Raw genomic sequence first — 10,692 nt, 5'->3', positions numbered from 1 at the left:
GTTGACAGACATTTTATCCTCATGACTCATCCTGAAAAAAAAAAAAAAAAAAGATCCAGCTTTGCTTGGAATTTCTGTTGAAATGGTTGTCTGGATCAGCGCGCCTTGTGCTTTCGCAGTCAAACACATTACTATTATCAGATGTTCTGTTTCAGCTTGTAAATTTATTCAAGATCACAATGAAGAGCGCATGTCCCTGTATGCTCTAAGTAACTATCAAAAAACTGTTTGCCTATGGTGCCATCCTGTGGTGACAATGAACATAGCACAAAGTACACGAGTGCACACGTCACACAGTTCAGATAACCACAATTCACGACAAACAAAAACCTGACTGCTTTAAAAGTCATGTCAGCTCTACATGAAAATCAGTCAAGAGGTCTGTTACAGTATTACATTATTTTATTAGCCAGTACAGAAGATTAACTGTGTTGTGAGGCTCTGTTTTTACTAAGTTTACACGCAGACCAAACAGAACAGCAGCTTACTAAACAACACTGACAGGGAGCTCAGTGATGTCTACAAACCAAAAAGATACATTTTTAAACCAGGTAAAATGATAGTGTCTCAACACATTAAAACTGATAACACTTTGTGTAATTTACAGAGTGTACTATACATCCTCTCCTTAGTGCCAATAACAGTTACTGTGCGACTTCAGACAATAGTAAAATGATGGGCAAGTATCACCTGCGACCAAGAACCTTTTTGATAAGAAAACAGTACAGGATCAGTAACTGGGATGACATTGTCTAACGTATGTGATATTTACTATATTTGAAGCATGCGAGTTAATACCTTACTATTGTCTGCAGAAAAGGATGTTGACAAGAATACACAAGCTAGAAGCGCAGAGGTGTGTGTGTGCCGCACAGTTGGGAATTGTTCAGATTGTTCTCAGTTATGGTTTCTGATTCTGCTCATGGACTCCACTCCGTTTCTATAATCTCAGTGTTATATTAACGCATAACCACTCACTCTCATCTTTGAACATAACCCACTAATACATTTAATAAAACAAAATATAATTTAAGTGTGGAGACAGGCTGGGAGAAAACACTGTATGTAACATTGTGAAAAATCCTTTCTCAAATTCCAGCAACAGCAAATGTGGCATTTTCAATCAAAACAACTTGATGTTTTTAATAAGTGATTATATGTACTGTAAATATAAGATTTTGTTTCCTGTAAGTGCTTTTTACTGATAGATGGAACAGTGCCTAAGCTGAGGAGGATAGTAATGCAGTGAAATACAGCATATTGTCATGTTTTTGGCACTGCATTTAGCAACAATGAAAAAAACAAAACATCATGAAGCCAAGTTAAACTCGATGCATGTATCGGTTGGTCTGCAGTTAGCCATGGTTTCATATAGTTTTATAAAGTGGGCAGCACAGGGGGCTATCATTCAATCACTGTATGTTCCACAATGTATCTGAATATGCAACTAGAGCTAAAACAAAACATCCTGAAAACAGTTGTATGTCAAGTACATCTCTAAATCGTTCTCACACATCAATAAGCAGAATCAGAAATCATTTTTAATTAAATAAATCCCACAGTTGAGAGAAATTAGTTCAAAGAAGCCAACACTATGACTCTGGGACTGTCTGAGAGTAAACAGTGTATTCGTGATCAGGGAGCGAGGGGTCCCAGCCTCAGCTCCACGTGGTGCGTGAGCCAAATGGCCTCGGTGGTGTTGTCGGCTCCCTCCTCGCTCTGCCTGATGGGAGCTGCGAGGTTGCGGAAGTCATGTCTGATCTTAACTGAAACAGTGACGTCCGCATCCTCTTCTTTCTGAGGGATCACTTTGATAAAGAAACCAATCTTGTTGGATTTCCTGAAGGCAACAACACTGTGGAGAGGACAGAGATCAGGTTAGGAGTTACCTCACACTATTAATTCTCTGTGTGTTTATGTGTGCGTGTGCGTATAACTTACTCTGGGTCATCCTGGAAGTCCTGAGGTTCAGCCAGTTCGTCGTACTCTGCAGCAGCATCTTTTCCTGCCAAGACCAGTTCCTTGCTGGGTACTATAACCTAAACAAAAATACAGTTGTAACATACAGGGATTTTCAGAATATGTGAGGGGTGGGCGAGATTCTGAATGTGCCTTTTCCACTTGCTAATGCAGATTTACAATGTGTCTTGATATCTGATTAATGGTACAGAGCTAAAAACAGTTCTCTAATTTTAAGACTTGTTAAGTTTTGAAATGAACCAAGGTAGTGATGAAATTTGAACACTACTATGGGTCACCCAAAATTTAAATTTTCCTTTTTCTTTTAAATTTTTTGCACAGCATAAAAAACATTCATCAATAACGTTATGGTATGTAGCATGAACCAAGGTTACGTTCTTTTTATATTACAGGCCTACAGTACAGTACAGTACAATACTTTCAAATCTAAAAAAAGATACAATCTTTTGAGCTTGGGGCTCTATGGATGACAGTTGTTCTATCCATCAGTTATAACAACTTTGTCCATATTGTTAATACTCAATAATCGCTTCAATTTCTGTGTCGCATGTGCAGACAAAAAGTGATTCGAGTCACATGAACTGGTAAAACCAATGTACCCACACAGTCATCAACAAACCTACAGAATGTGCTGAAGAAATAAATAATGTATGTGTACAAGGTGAGCGAACCCAGTCGCAGGAACAGCGGTTTGATGAAATCAACTGAGCGTGTCTCGATGTGGTTCACTCTGCCCTCCAGGTGTTTGAATATCAGATCAAGCAGAATGACAGGACTGCACATTTTGTTTGGCCGTAATGTGAATGGAAATGGGTCATGAAGATGCTCTGTTTTGGCCAGGAGCACTTCCTTGCCCAGCCTGGCCCATGACTTCATCACTAAAGAGGCCAAGACAAACAGCCTGTAGTCACTGAGGTCCTCGCAGCAGCTGCTGGCAACTCAGCGTAAATTTTTCCACAGGAACACGGCACTTTTAGCTGTGCGTGTGACAGCTGACAGATGGAGGTAAAAACCCAACTGCTATGCATATGAGATGATGTGAAGGATAAATATTCCTTAAGTAACTGGCAGTATGAAGGAGCTGACCACCCTGCACTCTCTGAAGCTCACTGATACCATTGCAGTAATACTATAACATGGTAATATTCAAGAAAAGGTAGATGGTGAACAACTGCCACAATCTGTAATTGCGCCAATTCCTCGTATTATTCAAGAAGAAAGAAAGGATGCTCTTTTCAGCAGTTCAAGGTCCATTCATTGATGTCTGGCCACCAAGTGGGGCAGACGTACTCCCAACCGAGCTGACAGACCCACAGTCCTGACAGGTTATGGAATCTATAGACAAATACCTTGGCAGTACTGTTGATGTCATCAGGATCTTCCTCCTCACAAGCAGCCAATGTGACATGGGTGATGTTCTCCACTGGGTTGGTCAGAGTCAGCAGTACTTGGCTCTCCTAAATAGACAGAGTTGAAAAAAAGACTCAAGTCAAATCCTTTCAACGCTGGCTGAGTTCCCTTAAATGGCTATGCAGTGCTTAAAGTAACACTCAGGTCTTCTTTTGACCATTAACAAAGGGCAGTCTTAATACCTCAGTAAATGTCTGGGGACCAGGGGATTCTTGGAAGGAGGGATGATCAGGGATGTTTGTAACAAGCAGCTTCTTAGGAAGGCTAAATGCTCTCCAGACTGTCTGTAGTACAAGTGCATCAATCTCTTGGCATCACACTGTTGCTCATAACAAGTATTAAGCGCTGCAATCCCTCTCATCTGATTCGCATCCCAGTCTTAAATTAAAGCTACTTACTCTCACCTGCATAGACTCGCATACTGATGCCTGCATTTTATGTAATTGAACTTTTATCATCTTGTTCCTGGTGTAATTTTGTTATATTGGTTTTACTAGTTAATTGCTTGTGTATTCTTTGACTATTGTCTCGTTTTGTATAAGCCTGTTATTTAAATGACAGTCTCTACAGCAGTTAATACAGTCCTATTCATGTCTGGTATAAAGTGGTAGGTTTACACCTGGGCTGCAGAGTTAATTTTACTGCAGGACAATAAAAATTGAGACATGCATGTCACACATTCAAGGTTAAGGGTTAAGATTATGAATATAATGTATAAAACGGTGTCCTTGAGTGCCAAGAAAGGCGCCTTTAAATAAAATGTATTATTATTATTATTATAAAACATGTGAAAGATATGCTCTTTATACAAGAACCAGTGCACACACTGACCTTCATGTATCGGAGATTTGGAATGGACATAATTCTCACTTCAGGGATATAACTCCTGTGGAAATGCACAGAAGGCCAATCAATGCACTGTAACAGTCAAACATATTTGCAGCACTCAACATGTACATTCAAACTACATTCATCAAAAGCTGAATTGAAAACAATAGCTTTGTCTTTACTACAACTGAAAATTCAAGTAAAGGTAGCATCAGTCAAATTCACCACAGCAAAGGAAAAGCAAAACAGTAAAAATATTAAGTACAGTGAAAACTCACGTTTGAAGGGGGAAAAAAAGCAACACTCACTCTAGACCTTTGAAAATTGATGCTATCTTTGGTGATTCATGCCATTTTTGCTTGTGCTGGTTAAAAAAAAGCAACTATTCAAGCTACTCCTTCAAACATTATCATGCTACTTGTATGGATTACCACATTACAGTTTATAGAGACAATGGCTCATGTAGCAAAAGAAATGAAAGCTCATGTAAAAGCCATTTTAAAATAACAAAATGTGTTTAATATTAAACTTCATGTGCATAAACAATTTCCTAACCATGTGCTAATCTAATTAAACTACACCAGCCTTGGAGCAGATTTAGATTTTTAATTAAATGAAAAACTGTGTTCAATAACATAGTGGAAACATGTGTTTTAGACATGATGACCAATACTCACACAGCGACAAGCTGAATTTTAAACTTGATTGAAGTTGGATTAAACTCTGGCTTGCTCAAGTTGTGCTCACATTTCTGGTGGAGGAAATGAAGAACATTGTTATCTAAATGTGATACATAAAAGCAACAACCTTTGACTGATACAGAGGAGTAAAACTCTGAAGTGGTACTGACCCTGCAGCGCAGTGAGCGCTTCATCAGAAGGTGTTTGTGTCTGGGGTGGAGCTGAGACGCCCCCGCAGGCTGGAAGTCAGGCTGCAGAAGCCGCTGGCGCAGCGTGGTTACTAAGAGGGAACAGCAAAGCACAGATTCAACTTAACCTCAATCAGAGAGACATACGTTATAATTATTGTTTAAAAAGTTCTGAACAGAGATCTTACCCTCCGGTAAACTGATGGGCCTGGTATAACAATCTTCAGGCAGGGGCTCCACTTCATCAAGGGCCTGGGCAGGTTCAATGGTGATCTCCTTCTGGTCCTCACCCTCTTTAAGGCTAGTAGAGTTACACAAATGCTGCTGTCAACAACCTGTTGTATCTCTTATAATGATGGTATTTAATGTAAACTGAAAGCTGAGATTTACTCACATTAGAACACTTAGCCCACATATACATTCCAACCAATAGCACAGGTTGTTTTGGGGGGTTATAGCACATTGACTGCATCATTGTTTACATGGTGTCCTTTCCTGATTTACATTTGTCTCTCGGATCTGACAGCATACTTTTGTCATTCCAGTGTTAATTAAACATTTTCAGATGTTAAGTAGGGTCCTTGAATACATTCCAGTAAAGAGATTTAAAAATGATCCCTGGTAGCAACCATATCACTAAAAGGTGATGATGTAACTTTGAGAAAAAATAAGGGAGACGAACTGTTGACTGTGATGGATTACATATGTATCTCAAGCCATGTCTCAAGGCTCTACAAATTGTTTTTCCTGACATACTGAAATTAATGAAACAATGGGTGCTGGAAGGTTAGAAGTCAATTCATCTAAGTCACCAATAATATATACATACACAATGTGTAGTTAATGAGCTGTAACACATAAACCCAGGGGAGTTGTCTTTTAAATATACACAAGTTTTACCAGGAAAAAAAAGTTGTGTGTGTGGAAGAAGCAGTAAGTCCCATTATATGACAAAAGACCACTCACGAAAGGCCCGCCAGGCTTGATATAGGAGCTCCAGACCTCTGCCTCTGCAGTCTGGTTCCAAGGCCATATTTTTCCTGAGCGAATGTGGGGGGGGGGAAACAGATTAGGCATATTGACAACTCAAAATTAAAGAGGACTGAAGACCATTTATGAAATTACCCAATCTGCAGCTACAGCTATTTTTCTACATGACTACTTTTAACACAAACTCTTAACCCGAATAGGAGAACTTTTATACACAAAAATGCAAAGAAATGGTATTTTACATTAAGAAAACAACAACAACAATAATTAAGCAGATACAATTTGATCTGTCTTGTGGTAAGAGACAATAACAGGAGCCTTTCTGCCCAGGATAGTGGGAGAGAATCAACTCTGACAGACTGAGAGCTCAGGACTTAATGAGTATGGCAAATATTTTGATCTGGTTACACAATCTTGTATTTCTTCTCTCCCTCTAACCAACATGAAGGCTCCCATTGTGTGGGTCTCAGTCTCATTTACCCAAGGAGACATTCATGTGATCTGTGAGGTCACTTAGCAACAGATTAGACAGGAACAGATATAACAAGAAGACAGTTCTACTGTAAAGATGAGACTACCCAAGTTGTGAAAAATACAACTCACCACCACATGAATAGTGTGTTGCTGGGGGGTAAAACCAAAATATCAGAGTGCATAAGCAAAGAAAAAAGAGAGAATTAAGAACCAGGTGAAACCAAAGCGATTCAGCAAACATTAGTGGCATTTAGTGACATGCAACAGCAATAGAATTGCATCATTGATGGAGAAAAACAGCAGGACATCACAGCTTAGGTGTTTTAAATGGTACTGATACAGCACAGAGAGACTGGTTTGCAATATTGAATATTGATTATTGTAAAAGCAGAATGCAAGGAGGTGTAAAAGGTGCCAACAAGCTCAAGAAGCATGAAGATCATGTCCACACCAGGGTGACTAAATTTGTGTGCCTTTTCTATTCCATTCTGGCCTTTCAGACACACTAAGCTGGCCTTTTTTCTGTTGTTCTGAAAGTTCAATGTGGACAAGCGAACTTTTTGAAAGCAACTTGAAAATGTTTATGTTGTTCAATATATAAACAGCATGTTCATATTGATCCACCAAAGTATGGACATGGTGTGAAACTTGCACTTCAACCAAAATTACAGCAGCCGATACAGCTAATTATTCCCTCCTGTTTTGGTTATAGGTGTGCTAATCATATAACATCCTTAAGGACACATATACACTCATTGGCAGTACACCCTTGGTAATATTCAAATTAATCTTGAAAAATTGTTGATCTATGCTTTCCAACAGTAACAACAACTGTTTGACATTTGTAGAAGGTTATGAAGACGATATGGATTTTTGAACTGGAGCAGAGTACCGAGAACGCCAGAGGCATGCACTGTCGTCTCCTGGCCAACTTCTTCCTATCTCTCTCCTGCTTCTCTCGGTGGGCCAGCTGCTGGTAATACTCAATCAGCTTGTTGATCTGTAGGCAAAAAAAATTAAATCCAGAAACCGGTAATCAATTCTTTATGTACTTTTTTTTGATAAGACAAAAATCATGAGGAGTTAGCTCTTAGAAGAGAACTATAAAATATGACAGTGTATGGTGATTTTATATCTATGAATGTGAGGACCTTTTAAGTAACACAATAATCCAGGAGGGAATTACAAGTAAAAATGGTGATGTCTTCAAAACAGTTGGTAAACAGATTTTAACTTAACTTGTGCAATGTGGAAAAGTGCAAAATACTAATCACCTACAATGACAATCACTGAAAGAAACATTTGGTACAATAATAGAAGGTAATTTGCTTTAACAACCACTTAAGTTACAAAGAAATAAAAGGGCACTTTTATAACTTATTTGTGCCACATTTGTGGCCTAAGCAACTCAGCAGCCACTTACTCTGCTTTTGCTATCTGTGGGTGTCGCTTATTCTGAGATACATTTATTCAAAAACAAGCAATGCATGATCAGGAAACATGTGAGCAACTCGAGAGAATTTATATTACCAGAGGGGAAAACCTACCCGCTGAGTATGAGGATTCTCTGGTTCCTGCCATCCACCACTGGCTGCAGTGAACAAAAAAAAAAACACCAAACATTAGATTTAAGACAGTCATAGGGAACAAATACAAACCAAAACACCTTTTTTTATGAGCTAAACTAATGAGCAGCTCCTGAATTACAACAGACCTTTAACACAAGGTAGTGTTTTGGCACTGTTGATGGTTTTTATGCCTACTGAAGGTTCATTTTTAAAATAATTCTGACCACATTAATATGTCAACATTATACAGTACCCACCAACTGATTTGTCAGCCATTCCCACATCCCTGGAGGTCCAGCGACAGAAGCCACAGGCCAGATAGTAGGCCTTCTTCATGGCCGTCTTGGTAGGATCATCAGGCAAAGGAGATGGGATGTTGGTGGCCCGAGTGGACAGTGTGTGCATGCAACATGGGCAGTCAAAACAATTTGCACACCTACAGTAGAGCACACAGATAGTAAGGAATGAAAAAAAGGGTATCAGTGACATAAATAAGATGTAAGGTCACCAGATAAATACAAAGTGATCTAAATGAGTGCTGTATTGATATGTAGCTTTCTCTATATATCTGCACAAAAGTCTTACCTGTTCTTTTTAAGTTTAGCCTCTGCAGATGGCATGTTCTCTAGACAGCTTGGACAATAGTGGGAGTCCACCTGATCACCAGAAACAGGGGTGCAAGACAGTTGTCAGCCAAACTCTGCATCCACATCTTAAACTGTGTTTTGCACTGGCTTCCTAATTGCTGAATTGTCACAGAGTTTTGATAAATGCAACGTAAACAGAACAATATCAAATGTATACGGTTGACATTTATTTAAGATAGAGAGGGAATATACTTTTCATGGTGTCTCATATGAAGCGTCACATGTTCACAAAGAAAAACCTCAGACTTTTAATGTGTGTGTACTGATGAAAAATCTTTATCACTCTGGGTGTGGTGTCCATAACTGTGAGCCACGTTATCAGGCTGCTTTTTGACGGCGAGGACGTTAGCTGAGGTGGCCCAGAGTCAACACAAATTGCTTTCCCTTTCGGATGTACCATTCATAATCTTTAAATATCAACTAGCTGGACAGTTTGACGTTAAACTCGAAGAATGGCAAGTGCTAAACAGCGTTAGCCTGTTCTGTGCATAATGCTAACTCAAACGGAAGTTCAACCGTCTCCTACAGCCAATGAGATGAGGAGACTGCCGTGATTGACAACCAGCTTACCAATAGAATGCGCAAGATGCTTGAGCAAATACCGCCCACCTGTCAAAGCTACTAGCTAGCCGGCTAACAACAATGTAGCTGCTGACTAAATGAAGCTAACAGCTAGCTCGACATAACCAGAGCGCAGTAAGGGAAAAACGTTAACGTACCTCGTGAGACACACATTCCAGAGATCGTAGCTCACTACAGTAGCGACAGAAATAAAGTTGAGATAAAGGGGCTCTGATCCTTTTCTCTCCACGAACCAGATAGACAACTCTATCCGGCTGCAGAAGGGACGCCATCTCTGAGCTGTGCAGCTGAATCCGAGGGCTCAGTCAGCACTGCCGGTGTTGATGTCACTGCTGTTCGGTTTGGCGTCTGAGGAAAGTGTGCTCAATGTCGACCTCGTGTGGTGAACATTGGAACTGCATGTCGACAGTGAAATGGCACAGACCCACGGACCAAAGGGGTCATGGAGCCCCTAAAGCCAGAGCCTCTGTTTGAAGTGACCGTTTTTAAGCTTAGACAGATAGAAGAAAGGAGCTCAGTGAAAGACAGGGATGAACCCACCTTATGCTACATAGCTCCATAGTGCATACAGAGGCTGCAGTATGCCAACATAACATTTTGTAAAGCAACTTCAGCATGGTTTATAGCAAAATAGTCCCACTTAAGAAAATATAACCAGCATCACAAGTTTCAGTTGCCAGTTTCCTATGATATTTTGTATAGTAGCTTATCCTAAAGAATTTTTTTAATTTGTGGAAAGGAAGGTTCTGTTGTAGCCAGAAGCTTTTGAAAGCAGTCTGATCATAATTTGTGTCAATCCAAATAATAAATAAAGATAATAAAGATAGTTTAGTATCTTATAAAGCTTCACTGCTAATGTTTCTTTCTGTCTTATGATCCATCCATGCCCACAGCATGTACAATTTGTGCAAATCCAAGTAAAAAAAAAAAGGAAGTGTAAAAGACAGTTACAATTGGATCTTAGAGTTCTTAATCATACTCAGATTTGATGAAAATTGTCATTGCTTCTTTTACAGAATCCTGGGAATTATTTTTCCAATATTTACTGCAGTTCCAGGGCTTGTGACTCAACTTAAGGTTATACCATTTGTGAATTCAATTTGAGAAATTTTTTACCTACAAGGAGACTCAACAAATTCATACATTTAAACTAAACACTACAGTATTACAAAAAACAAGAAGATGTTTTCAATTTTTGCAGGATACAGTGATGCATGTGAACCAGTTCCTGCAATCCAGAGGTTATTGCCAGTCAGCTCATCACATGATTTACATTAGATCAGCTGGGGAAGCTAATATAAAAGTATATATTCAAACTGAGCACATGCACAGACAATGTGTGGCT

The 10,692-nt window shown here is 39.4% G+C and overlaps 1 protein-coding gene across 2 annotated transcripts; it reads right to left on the bottom strand.

The window, feature by feature from the left end:
• Positions 1-384: 384 nt before the first annotated feature.
• On the bottom strand, positions 385-9,653 carry dctn4 (dynactin 4). Of its 2 annotated transcripts, XM_023402165.2 has the most exons (14): positions 9,485-9,653; positions 8,704-8,774; positions 8,376-8,554; positions 8,098-8,141; positions 7,443-7,550; positions 6,680-6,700; positions 6,053-6,126; positions 5,275-5,387; positions 5,069-5,178; positions 4,896-4,969; positions 4,222-4,276; positions 3,330-3,437; positions 1,942-2,039; positions 385-1,855 (listed from the first exon to the last, which is right to left on the bottom strand). In XM_023402165.2, the coding sequence occupies exons 1-14, from the start codon at positions 9,617-9,619 to the stop codon at positions 1,636-1,638; spliced, it is 1,410 nt and encodes a 469-aa protein (XP_023257933.1). In that variant the 5' UTR covers positions 9,620-9,653; the 3' UTR covers positions 385-1,635. The 2 variants fall into 2 exon arrangements, with proteins under 2 accessions (XP_023257933.1, XP_023257934.1); XM_023402166.2 differs by lacking the exon at positions 6,680-6,700.
• Between the last annotated feature and the right edge of the window lie 1,039 nt (positions 9,654-10,692).

This window comes from Seriola lalandi, unplaced genomic scaffold, assembly GCF_002814215.2.
Source record: "Seriola lalandi dorsalis isolate HSWRI2012SDOR001 ecotype SW California unplaced genomic scaffold, Sedor1 jcf7180002053898, whole genome shotgun sequence".
NCBI classification, from domain to species: domain Eukaryota; kingdom Metazoa; phylum Chordata; class Actinopteri; order Carangiformes; family Carangidae; genus Seriola; species Seriola lalandi.
The sequence above is the reverse complement of the archived record's forward strand: the minus strand, read 5'-3'. Positions and strand labels throughout refer to the sequence as shown.

Coding starts and splice junctions, on each gene's coding strand:
- dctn4 (XM_023402165.2), bottom strand. CDS start 9,619: ATGGCGTCCCTTCTGCAGCCGGATAGAGTTGTCTATCTGGTTCGTGGA. Junction 6,127..6,679: donor AACACACTATTCATGTGGTG/GTGAGTTGTATT, acceptor ACATTCGCTCAG/GAAAAATATGGCCTTGGAAC. Junction 4,277..4,895: donor AAAATTCAGCTTGTCGCTGT/GTGAGTATTGGT, acceptor GCATTTCCACAG/GAGTTATATCCCTGAAGTGA.